A 13,438-nucleotide genomic window follows, 5' to 3' on the forward strand; every position below is an offset into this window, starting at 1 on the left:
TTAATTAATTAATCATTTAAGTTGAAGTATAGTTGATTTACAATGTTGTGTTAGTTTTAGGTGTACAGCACATTGATTCATATATATATATTCTTCTTCAAATTCTTTTCCATTATAGGTTATTACAAAATATTGAGTATAGTTCCCTGTGCTATAGAGTAGGTCCTTAGTGGTTATGAGAGTCACTCTTTAAACATCAGAATCTTGGAGTGTACAGTGAAGGGAGGCCGAGTGGCTCCGCGAGCTCCTCTCTCTCCACTTTCCCATAGAGAAGCCCTGACTGGCCGCTGAGGGCGAGCCACACACACGCCCTCGCGCCTGGCGAACCCGCGCGGTCAGTATCATACGACACAGGCTTTGCCGCAGTTCATCTTCCTCCCTGTGTACTTTCCGTTTGCCTTCCTGGAATTCTGCTGCATCACAGAAGCTGGAAGTTCTGATGTTCCATTGAACTCACGATGGAAAGTCTTGACTTGACCGGTCAGAGTAATGAAAGGCAGTCATAGAAATAAAGATTATTCCGCAGAAGGAGAAGGAGCTGGAAAACGACCAAAACGGAAGTGCCTTCAGTGGCATCCATTGCTAGCAAAGAAACTTCTTGACTTTTCAGAAGAGGAAGAAGAGGAAGACGAAGAGGAGGATATTGATAAGGTTCAACTTCTTGGGGCCGCTGGTCTAGAGCAAGATGGTGAAACTGAAGATGATGAATCACCAGAACAGCGAGCCCGGAGACCAATGAATGCATTTCTCTTATTTTGCAAACGTCATCGCTCTCTTGTACGTCAGGAACACAGGAACAGGCTTGATAACCGAGGTGCTACCAAGATACTAGCTGATTGGTGGGCTGTTCTCGATCCAAAGGAAAAGCAGAAATACACAGACATGGCCAAGGAGTATAAACATGCATTTATGAAAGCAAATCCTGGCTACAAATGGTGTGCTACCACAAACAAGCCTGTGAAATCCCCAACATCCACTGTCAATCCACGGGAGAAACTATGGGCCTTCCCATCTGACTCTTCAAGAGCCTTGCCAAGCCCCAAGAAAACAAAGCCTGAAGAAATGCCTCAGCTTAACTTTGGGCTGGCTGATCCTACTCAAATGGGAGGCCTGAGCATGCTGCTTTTAGCTGGAGAACATGTTCTTGGTACACCAGAGATATCCTCTGGCACTTGCATGCCTGATGTTTCGGAATCCTCTGAATTGCGTCAGGAGTCACCATTATTTCAGTTTGCCGAGATATCTTCAGGTACCTCCCACCCTGATGTTCCGTCAAAACAATGTCAAGCATCAGCCTTGTTTCAGTTTGCAGAGATCTGTTCGAAGACTTCACAGTTGGGCGGTGCTGAACCTGTAAAACGCTGTGGAGAGTCTGCACTCTTTCAACTGGCAGAGACAGAGGGGGTGAAAATGGAAGAATCAAAGCTAATAAAAGCCAAAGAATCAGATGGCGGAAGAATTCAAGAACTGGAGAAGGGCAAGGAAGAAAGAGAAATGAAAATGGAGAAAATAGATGAAGCCAGGTTCCAGAAAGAAGCAGAATTTGAAAAATCAGCTAAGGAAAATGTAAGAGATTCTAAGGAATTAAGAAATTTTGAGGAGCTGCGAATGGATGATATAATGGGTATAAAAATGGAAGCTCCTAAAGCAATTAAAAAGGAAGAATTAGAGGAAGATCAAAAATGTAGTCACTTCCCTGATTTTTCTTACTCTGGCAGTAGCAAGATAATAATAAGCGATGTTCCCAGTAGGAAGGATCACATGTGCCATCCTCATGGCATTAGGATCATCGAGATTCCCACAGCGTTAAGCAAACCAGAAAAGCTAAAAAAGGAAAAGAAGAAAACCAAAATGGATCGACAGGGAAATGATAAATCCACACCCAAGAAGACTTGCAAAAAGAGGCAGTCCTCGGAATCTGATATCGAGAGTGTCATGTACACCATTGAAGCTGTTGCAAAGGGAGACTGGGGCATCGAGAAGCTTGGAGATACCCCTCGCAAGCAGGTGCATACATCCTCGAGTGGCAAGGGAAGCATTTTGGATGCCAAGCCACCAAAGAAGAAAGTGAAATCAAGAGAGAAGAAAATGTCAAAGGAGAGATCCTCAGACACCACCCAAGAGTCAAGACCTCAAGATTTTATCAGTATTTCTGCCAGCAAGAACATTTCTGGTGAGGTCCCAGAGGGTATAAAAGCAGAACCTTTGACCCCTACGGAGGATGCATTACCACCCAGTCTATCGGGACAGGCCAAGCCTGAGGACAGTGAGTGTCACAGAAAAATAGAGACTTGTGGCTCCCGGAAATCTGAGAGGTCTTGCAAAGGTGCTCTTTATAAAACCCTGGTGTCTGAGGGTATGCTCACCTCTCTGCGAGCTAATGTTGGCAGAGGGAAACGAAGGTCAGGAAAAGGAAAGTCCTCTGATCATGAAGAGTGTTGGCATGAAGAAAGCTGGACATTTCACCAGAGTGGGACCAGTGGAAGCAAGAAGTTCAAGAAGACAAAGCCAAAGGAAGACTCTCTCCTTGGCTCAGCAAAGCTGGATGAAGAATTTGAAAAGAAATTCAACAGCCTCCCTCAGTATAGTCCTGTTACATTGGACCAGAAATGTGTACCTGTCCCAAGAAAAAAGAAGAAGACCGGACATATGTCCCCAGAACCGACCCAAACCAGCAAAGGTCCTTTCCAGTCTCAGAAAAAGAACTTATTCCACAAAATTGTCAGCAAATACAAGCACAAAAAGGAGAAGCCTAATGTTCCGGAAAAAGGAAGTGGGGATAAATGGTCAAACAGGCAACTCTTCTTGGCTGCCATTCACCCTACAGAAGCCATATTTTCAGAAGACAGAAACACCACAGAGCCTGCTTATAAGGTTACAAATGCCCCATCCATTCCCAACACTCCAGAGCCAACAAGGGCGCAAGAACCCTTGGTGGGCAGTCAAAAGAGAAAAGCAAGGAAAACCAAGATCACACACCTTGTCAGGACAGCAGATGGCCGGGTATCACCAGCAGGAGGTACTTTGGATGACAAACCAAAGGAACACCTGCAGAGGAGTCTTGTTAAGGTGACCGAGACAGGCTGCAATGACGAATGCTCACACAACCGAGAGGCCACGGAGACGCGGAGCAGCACCCCGGAGATGCCCGCCGTGTCTGCGTTCTTCAGCCTCGCTGTGCCGGCCGAAGTGGCTGCCATGGAAAATGCATAGAAGTCAGAGATCAACTCCGCTCCCCCATGATGGACAGCCAAAAGAAATGCCCCCGACTCCTGTACTTATTTCTTGCGCTGACCAGTGAAGCGCCCTTTAATTGTAAAACATTGTGCTTTACCTACTACCCTAGCCTTGTCTTTATTGAGAGATGCTAGTGAGTCCATGTGGTGGCAGATAGAGACAGCAAACAAGTGCTTGTTGCCCTACACGGCCCAGATTCACTTGAAGCAGAAGTTGGCACCCTGGGCCAGTTTGTTCTTTCAGAACCCAGAGTCTTTGAGGGTGATGTTGTCTGTCTGATAATGAGCAGAAATGGGATGATCCTAGAGCTTTGCTTTCTATGGAAGGCTTTTGATGGTAATAGGTGGTAACTTGGTAAAAGGCTGCCTTTACTGTAGCTCATCCAGCATCTCTTTTGCCAACCAGAGAGTGTGAAACTAGTTTCATATATTACCTAGTTATTCTTTCAAAACAGAAACCAAAAGCAAAAAAACAAAAACTGACACACTGCACTAGTTATTATTAGATATTCTTAGTCTTTTTGGTACATGGAGGTTTATGTTCTAAGATGGTTTATATAATAGGCTATACCTACATTTACATTGTAGAATAATATTAAAAAGCCTCTTCCAGAGACTCCCAAACAGCACGGGCAGGCAGATGTACCGCTGTTAGCGGTGTATGCTCGGCCTTGTGGTCCATATATTCTGCACTTTTATATTTGCCACCAGAGTGGTAGTTTGCTGGCACAAAGAGAAAGAGAGAGAAGAAGAAAAATTACAGTTCTTACAAGCAGAATTTTTTTCTTAGCCTTGAGTGACCAAGAAGAATTTGCTTGGGTCCAATTGTGGAGAATATTTTCCCAGACAGGGGAAGAGTCCAGCAGATTACAGATTACTGATGTTTTCATGCCTTGAGGATTCTTTTATTTTTACACAAGGGTCTGAGTGACCAATGGATCGTTCATACAGACAAAAAAAGAAAAATAGTATTCAGAAGTGACCTTAGGATTACTTCACTATTCAGAACACATTGAAGACACACTCACTTTGTGTGGTCTTTGAGCTACAGCCCTTTTACATCCATCCCAGACAGACTGGACGGGTAGCAATTGCTATGCACAGCCTAATTGGCACTGCAGGTTTTTAGAGCCATTTTGAGTTTTTGTGGTTACGGAGGTATTGATGAGGGAGGTGTGCCTGACCAGAGTGGGACTCGCAGTTATAGATCCACCTGCAAGTTTCCTGTTTCCTTTTCATGTTTTGTTGCTTTTGAACATAAAACCAACCATACATATGCCAGTGCAACTGGATTAACTGGCTTAGAACATTCAACATATTGACTCCATCACCTGACGTTCACAGTATCTTGTTTCTTAGCAACAGATGCAAAGTGATAAATCAAAATTAGTCGGCGGCTACAGATTTTACAGGGTATTTGTTCCATAGCACAAAGTATTTCCCCACTCTTGCATCACAGCACAAACTACCAACTTTTAAGTATTGGATTCCAGCAATAATTTTTACTGGTTTTCAAACTGGCGGAATTTTGATAGTGTTAGTTCAAGTTTGAAACTTTTGAATTAGATCTCTAAATGGTGACAGTTTACAAGGTTTTATCTAGCTATCTTATTTATACTTGACTGAATTGTAATGATGATTTTTTTTCTCATCGTAATTTGACCTAATAGCCATACAAAAAAATGACTCTATTAGTTCTGACTAGGTTTAGCTTTTCACGGTTGTAGATGTTACTTCAGTTTCGGTGCTGGAAAATATGTACAACATACTAACAGAATTGAAAAAGAACAGAGAGATTTGGGCTTTTTTTTTTTTTCAAAGCAGGTAAAGAGGGCATCAGGGCATTGGAACGGTGTCCTCAAAAATGCATATTCCTTGTGGGCATGGAGGAAGAAGGAATTAGTAAGCAAGGTTAATCAGAGGCAGAAGCTTAGCCCCATTCACACAGAAATAAATCAGGTGAGCAACCCCAGATTTTAGCATGATATTTTTACTACGATGCTGTTGTATTAATATTTTCTAAATTTCGAAACACAAAGTGAATGTTTGAAAATTGCTGGGTCCCAGTGTTGGTGGCTGTTGGAGTTTCTGGACCACTTGCTAGCAGTGATTTAAAAATTATAATTAGCTAAAATCCAAAAAAAAAATAAAATCAACAACAAAAGTTGTTTGGTGCAGAACATGCACCTTGACAATGGCACTAACTTGTTATTCTCTAGAACATGTTAGAATAGGTCTATTTTTGCCAGTGCCCTCTCCTCCAGTCCTCTGATTACATTTCACTAGAGTTCCTTAACAGAGTGCTGTATATTCATGGGACCTTTCTTAAAAAGAAGCAAAACAAAAGATGACTTTTTTCTATGTGATTAATATATCTTACTTGATCTGCTTTTCCTAAACCTCAGTGGCTTTTCCCTTAGGCAGGGGTCGGGGTGGAGGGCGACCTACTGGATACGACTGTTTTCAGGTACTTTAGAAAAAAAAAAAAACCCACCTTTTTGTAGACATGCTTAATTTTTAAGCGGTTAGGCACTGAGAGTAGCAGAAATCCTGCAAAGCTCTATAGTCTTTTAGACACTCACCTTGTCATTTCTCTGAGTAATGTCTTGATTTCAAAAATAGTGCTTTTCTCATGCCCTGAATCCACTGGAGAGGGGTGTTGGTATTTTCAGGTAACAACATTTGTGAGCACAAATATTGCAGACCAACATGTAGTACCCTCCCCCATTTATCATTTTCATTTCACTTCTCTCATTCTTTTTTATTTTAGAAAATCATATTGCTATGGTGTGTACCTTAATCTGCCAGCAAACACCATCTACACTAACATTTGTCCCACAAGCATCCTCAAGAGAAAAAGTTGTTGCACCTTATATATATTTCAAGCAAACCAAAATATGATGCTCTTCTGCCTTTGTTTTATTCTAAATTGTTGTATCATATCTTTCTGAAACCATTCTGAATCTAGTTGAAATTCTCAATATTTATGCTTTTACCTTAATTTCTAGATTCAAACCTGTATATAAATCTTTGGAACAAAATTGTCCTAGCCCTTCTCTGTGTTGCTGGAAGTGGATGATTTAGTCTCAGATGGAGACACAGTACTGTTCCAGTTTTCTTTAGCCTTTTATTTATTTAGTTATTCTGGGTATTTTCCTATGTAATTTTGAAGTGTGTAGAGTATACTATAGTTACTGAAGCTGCAGCTCCAAGAAGCTGAGTGAAAGAGAGAAAATACTGTAAGACGCCCTTCTTAAGTGTTTATTTGTTTGGATAACTGTAATGAGGCCAGGAAAAGGCAAAAGGTCCCACAGCCACTTTGAAGACACAGGTTCTTATCCCCAAACTAGGTTAGGTCCCAGATTTTAGATGAAAATGGTGAATTCTTTAAAGCCCTCTTTTTTAAAAGGATATATCATACCATTGTAATTCTGACAGTCTTTTCCCCCCCGAAAATATATTTATTTAATTCCGTCAGATGAGCTTTCTACCAGTGCCCCCTCAAAGCCATGCTCAACTCATTCCCACGTTATCACTGTTATTATAGTTCCTGCCATTCAAACTGCTGCCGAGAAAAAAAGTGATCGAACACAGTGAACAAAATGAAGCATCTGAACGGGTCTGGTTATTTAGAATCCAACTTGTGTAATCCCTGTCACTCTCTTATCAAGTCAGATGCTACTCTGCCTGAGTCATAGAAAATTTTGTTTGCACTCTGTAGTCCTTGGCTCATCCTCTGGAAATGTTTGCACCTATGTAAAATCTCAAGCAGATTATAAATCGATACAGCACTAGGAGTAAGCTGAAAACTGAATGACATGTTTTGTCTATACAGTTCCGGGGGAGGGATGGGGAATATCAAGTAGCTCTGTTCCAAGTTTGGCATTTGGCATTAATGTGAAGCAGTGGGACCATGCTGCCTGTTAAACTACTGTATGAATCCTAAGTGTTCTGGAGACCAGCAGCTGGAGGCTGGAGGCCAGCATCCATACAGCAAAGGGGAAGCATCGCCGCTTCTTGGGGGAAAAGGAAGGAAGTCGTGCAAGGCCTGGAGTCATCATTTGTAAAGGGGAAGTCGGGGTGTACGTGATGCTGTGAGAAGGTTCACCTTTGATTGCACTGCTTCACAGAGCCCTCAGATAAGGCCAATCCTAATGGGCTACCTCGGCTTTAACGGTTAATTCCAGTAAGTCCTGTTTGAAAGGTTTGTCTTTTTTTGCTTCTACCGTCAGGGCCACTGTTTTCCACTGCAGTGTTTTGACTTCCCAAACCACCTTCTCCAGAGAGAACAATGTATTGCTGAAAATGGGCAGTAGAAGCAAATGCTCTTATTACATTTGACCTATAAAGTATTCAGAGTGACTGTTAGGTGGGAATTAAAATTTAGCTTTCCCCACATAGGATCTTGTTTTGCACCTTATAAAGAGTGTACTAATTGTTAATTAGGTGTTGCTTTTATTTAGACAAGCATTCCCAAAGAATTAGATTTGGATTTTGTGTTTCTTTGAGTTTGGGGATTTTTTATTTTACAGTTATCTTATTTAGATTGACTAACCTCATACTTACAATAAAAAAAGAAACAGTGGTTCAGTTCATCTTACCAGATATGTCTGGTGATGTATTCAGAGTCTGATGGACTGCTTTGCTTTTATATAGTTTGGAAGTGATAGTGAAGTTTATTATACCCCATATTAAATGACCTTGTCCTTTTCACTGGGGACATTATCTTACATTTTAGAAACAGAAGCAGCAAAAGAGTGAACAACAAGACAAGTACATTTGATTCCCCTCATACACGTCCATCTGTTTGTGCTACGCTTTCCTTAAAAATATCAATATACATTTTCTTCACACATACAAAAAGTTTCCTCTCCTGGCCAAATTTTATTTGTGGTGGTATGATTTATAATAATAACAGAAAAGAGGAAACCTTGTACTTAGAAGTTCGGTGGCCACTGTTTCCTTGTTGCAGTCAGTGGTCAAAATTGATCCTGCCCTGAAGTTGATCTTATTTATTTATTTATTTATTTATTTATTTATTTATTTATTAGTTTCTGCTTAATAACAAAGTGAATCAGTCATACATATACATCTGTTCCCACATCCCTTCCCTCATGCATCTCCCTCCCTCCCACACTCCCCATCCCACCCCTCCAGGCGGTCACAAAGCACCGAGCTGATCTCCCTGTGCTCTGCGGCTGCTTCCCACTATCTATCTACCTTACGTTTGGTAGTGTATATATGTCCATGCCTCTCTTTCGCTTTGTTACAGCTTACCCTTCCCCCTCCCCATATCCTCAAGTCCATTCTCAAGTTAGGTCTGTGTCTTTATGCCCGTTTTACCCCTAGGTTCTTCATGACATTTTTAAAAAAAATTCCATATATATGTGTTAGCATACGGTATTTGTCTGTCTCTTTCTGACTTACTTCACTCTGTATGACAGACTCTAGGTCTATCCACCTCATTACAAATAGCTCAGTTTCGTTTCTTTTTATGGCTGAGTAATATTCCATTGTATACATGTGCCACATCTTCTTTATCCATTCATCGGATGATGGACACTTAGGTTGTTTCTATCTCCGGGCTATTGTGAATAGAGCTGCAATGAACATTTTGGTACATGTCTCTTTTTGAATTATGGTTTTCTCAGGGTATATGCCTCGTAGTGGGATTGCTGGGTCATATGGTAGTTCTATTTTTAGTTTTTGAAGGAACCTCCATACTGTTCTCCATAGTGGCTGTACCAATTCACATTCCCACCAGCAGTGCAAGAGGGTTCCCTTTCTCCACACCCTCTCCAGCATTTATTGTTTCTAGATTTCTTGATGATGGCGATTCTGACTGGTGTGAGATGATATCTCATTGTAGTTTTGATTTGCATTTCTCTAATGATTAATGATGTTGAGCATCCTTTCATGTGTTTGTTGGCAGTCTGTATATCTTCTTTGGAGAAATGCCTATTTAAGTCTTCTGCCCATTTTTGGATTGGGTTGTTTGTTTTTTTGCTATTGAGCTGCATGAGCTGCTTATAAATTTTGGAGATTAATCCTTTGTCAGTTGCTTCATTTGCAAATATTTTCTCCCATGCTGAGGGTTGTCTTTTGGTCTTGTTTATGGTTTCCTTTGCTGTGCAAAAGCTTTGAAGTTTCATGAGGTCCCATTTGTTTATCTTTGTTTTTATTTCCATTTCTCTAGGAGGTGGGTCCAAAAGGATCTTGCTGTGATTTATGTCATAGAGTGTTCTGCCTATGTTTTCCTCTAAGAGTTTGATAGTTTCTGGCCTTACATTGAGGCCTTTAATCCATTTTGAGCTTATTTTTGTGTATGGTGTTAGGGAATGATCTAATCTCATACTTTTACATGTCCCTGTCCAGTTTTCCCAGCACCACTTATTGAAGAGGCTGTCCTTTCTCCACTGTACATTCCTGCCTCCTTTATCAAAGATAAGTTGACCATATGTGCATGGGTTGATCTCTGGGCTTTCTATCCCGTTCCATTGATCTATCTTTCTGTTTCTGTGCCAGTACCACACTGTCTTGATTACTGTAGCTTTGTAGTATAGTCTGAAGTCAGGGAGCCTGATTCCTCCAGCTCCGTTTTTCGTTCTCAAGATTGCTTTGGCTATTCGGGGTCTTTTGTTTTTCCAAACAAATTTTGAAATGTTTTGTTCTAGTTCTGTGAAAAATGCCACTGGTAGTTTGATAGGAATTGCATTGAATCTGTAGATTGCTTTGGGTAGTAGAGTCATTTTCACAATATTGATTCTTCCAATCCAGAAGCATGGTATATCTCTCCATCTATTTGTATCATCTTTAATCTCTTTCATCAGTGTCTTATAATTTTCTGCATACAGGTCTTTTGTCTCCTTAGGTAGGTTTATTCCTAGATATTTTATTCTTTTTGTTGCAATGGTAAATGGGAGTGTTTTCTTGATTTCATTTTCAGATGTTTCATCATTAGTGTACAGGAATGCCAGAGATTTCTGTGCATTAATTTTGTATCCTGCTACTTTACCAAATTCATTGATTAGCTCTAGTAGTTTTCTGGTAGCATCTTTAGGATTCTCTATGTATAGTATCATGTCATCTGCAAACAGTGACAGCTTTACTTCTTCTTTTCCGATTTGGATTCCTTTTATTTCCTTTTCTTCTCTGATTGCTGTGGCTAAAACTTCCAAAACTAGGTGGAATAAGAGTGGTGAGAGTGGGCAACCTTGTCTTGTTCTTGATCTTTGTGGAAATGGTTTCAGTTTTCCACCATTGAGGACAATGTTGGCTGTGGGTTTGTCATATATGGCCTTGATTAGGTTGAGGAAAGTTCCCTCTATGCCTACTTTCTGCAGTGTTTTTATCATAAATGGGTGTTGAATTTTGTCAAAAGCTTTCTCTGCATCTATTGAGAGGATCCTATGGTTTTTCTCCTTCAATTTGTTAATATGGTGTATCACATTGATTGATTTGCGTATATTGAGTAATCCTTGCATTCCTGGAATAAACCCCACTTGATCATGGTGTATGATCCTTTTAATGTGCTGTTGGATTCTGTTAGCTAGTCTTATGTTGAGGCTTTTTGCATCTATGTTCATCAGTGATATAGGCCTGTAGTTTTCTTTCTTTGGGACATCCTTGCCTGGTTTTGGTATCAAGGTGATGGTGACCTCGTAGAATGAGTTTGGGAGTGTTCCTTCCTCTGAAATTGTTTGGAAGAGTTTGAGAAGGATGGGTGTTAGCTCTTCTCTAAATGTTTGATCGAATTCGCCTGTGAAGCCATCTGGTCCTGGGCTTTTGTTTGTTGGAAGATTTTTAATCACAGTTTCAATTTCAGGGCTTGTGATTGGTCTATTCATATTTTCTATTTCTTCCTGATTCAGTCTTGGCAGGTTGTGCATTTCTAAGAATTTGTCCATTTCTTCCAGGTTGTCCATTTTTTTGGCATAGAGTTGCTTGTAGTAATCTCTCATGATCTTTTGTATTTCTGCAGCGTGAGTTGTTACTTCTCCTTTTTCATTTCTAATTCTATTGATTTGAGTCTTCTCCCTTTTTTTCTTGATGAGTCTGGCTAATGGTCTGTCAATTCCTTAAGTTGATCTTTATGCACAGAATTAGTTACTGTGAACATTAGTACTCTTTCCAGAGATTTTCTAATAACTTGGGCCAGAACTGGTTACCGAGGAGCAAGGACCTAATTCCATGCCTCCACACCCTCCCACTGCACCGCACCACACGTCTTACCTCACAAGCTCTAACCTAAATCACAGAGGCACGCGTTTCGTGGACTAACCATCACATCCCCTGGCGGCCTCAGGGGAGTGCTCACGTCCACTGACACCTCCCTTTAGTGCGTCAGCTCGTAGCGGCAGAACTGGGGTGGGGGAGGTTTGTGATCTGGAGCTCAGCACATGCTCGGCAACATGTTTCTCATTTCCTTAGCATTCATGGCTTGCTCTCAGGAATCTGTCGAAAAGGAATAAAAACCACCTGAGAGTCCACATTACCAGATTATGAACTTTTCCCATAGGTTTGAATTGCTTACTTACCTATTATAAATTAACCACAGCTTCATTTGGCCACCAGGTCTTAAGTCTGTTGACAGTTTTCAGCATGACCGAATTGCTCATTTTTCTTGCTTTCAGAAATTGGCTTGGTTGTCTTTAGAGTTGGTGTAAACGTGCCATGTAATAAATGATTTCCACTTAATGGTACAACAGAATTATTGCTTTCTTAGATGTATGTGTAGTAAAAGTCAATATACACGTTTATATAATTTCTTTCCTCAAAATCTTATACTTAATTTAATTTCTAAAAATTGCACATGTAAGTCATGTGTATAACATGCTAAAGTACTTTAACTGTGATCTTAAAACTGAATAAAACATATTTAATAGAAAATCAGAATATTGGGCTTCCCTGGTGGCGCAGTGTTTGAGAGTCCACCTGCCGATGCAGGGGACGCGGGTTCGTGCCCCGGTCCGGGAAGATCCTACATGCCGCGGAGTGGCTGGGCCCGTGAGCCATGGCTCCTGAGCCTACGCGTCCGGAGCCCGTGCTCCACAACGGGAGAGGCCACAGCAGTGAGAGGCCCGCGTACCGCAAAAAAATAAAAAATAAAAAAAAACTCAGAATATTTTAGTATTGCAAGAGTTCTGCAGCTCTTAATAGTTTGTAAATCCACTATCTCATTTGTAATTAACATTCTCAATTCTCTTACTCTATGCCTTTTTATAAGGGAATAGGTAAGACAACTTTCTTTGTTGAAAAGGGTATAAGGTATGACAAAGCCCTGAGATATTTCAGGAAATTGTATTTATTGAGAAACTGACCAAGAACCCACATTTTTCCCTGTTACTGTAAGAAGTCTCCAGAGAAAGATTTTCAAAGACTGTCAGTTCAGTATTCACTGGAAGAAGTCTGGCTATTTTGATCCCGAACTGAATTTACATAGATCATCTACATTTGAACATTCAGAGGTACTTAAGAACATTGCTTTTGTTCTGGACCATATGATGTATTTTAAAATTTAAAGTTGAAACATAACATATAGTGCTTCTTTGCAAATATGAGTCCAAATAAGAACAGAAATCAGTCACTGTAGAAAAACATGTAGCCCAACAGAAATCTTGACTGGGCAAGGAAGCTTCACCTACTTCACCTAGGGACGAACCCGCGTCCCCTGCATCGGCAGGCGGACTCTCAACCACTGCGCCACCAGGGAAGCCCTGAAAGGAATTTTTTATCCAAAGTTTATAATGAGTGTCTACAAATCAGTGAGAAAATTACAAATGCCCAGTTTAAAACTGGGCAAAAGATAAAGACAAGTTATTCACAGAGCAAACTGTATAAATAATAAATCAACACATAAAAAAATGTTCAACCTCACTAGAAATCAGGGAAAAGCCAATTTAAACATGAGATCGTATTTTTAACTTCAAATTGGGGGGGAAACCGAAAGAGGGAGTGTTGAGGAAGGATTTGGGAACCAGTTCTTTACATATAGTACTGATAAGGTTGTAAATTTCAGGGAAATTTGTGAAGGAACATTTCAAAAGTTTATACATCCAGCAGTTCTACTTCTATAAATCTTTCCTAGAGATATGTGTACCTGTGTGCAAATTTATATTTACAAAAAAATATTTTCTGCTGCGTTGTTGGCAATGACAAAAAATTAGAAGGAACCCAAATTCCCATCAATATGAGTGGTTAAA

The 13,438-nt window shown here is 40.5% G+C and overlaps 1 protein-coding gene across 1 annotated transcript; it reads left to right on the top strand.

The window, feature by feature from the left end:
• Positions 1 to 489: 489 nt before the first annotated feature.
• Positions 490 to 3,371, top strand: LOC132489338 (HMG box transcription factor BBX-like). Its single transcript, XM_060098251.1, is given in 3 exon segments — positions 490 to 1,404; positions 2,393 to 3,204; positions 3,206 to 3,371. Coding segments are annotated over 3 exon segments (1,893 nt in total).
• Positions 3,372 to 13,438: the final 10,067 nt, after the last annotated feature.

The sequence above is a fragment of the Mesoplodon densirostris genome, chromosome 1 (assembly GCF_025265405.1).
Source record: "Mesoplodon densirostris isolate mMesDen1 chromosome 1, mMesDen1 primary haplotype, whole genome shotgun sequence".
NCBI classification, from domain to species: domain Eukaryota; kingdom Metazoa; phylum Chordata; class Mammalia; order Artiodactyla; family Ziphiidae; genus Mesoplodon; species Mesoplodon densirostris.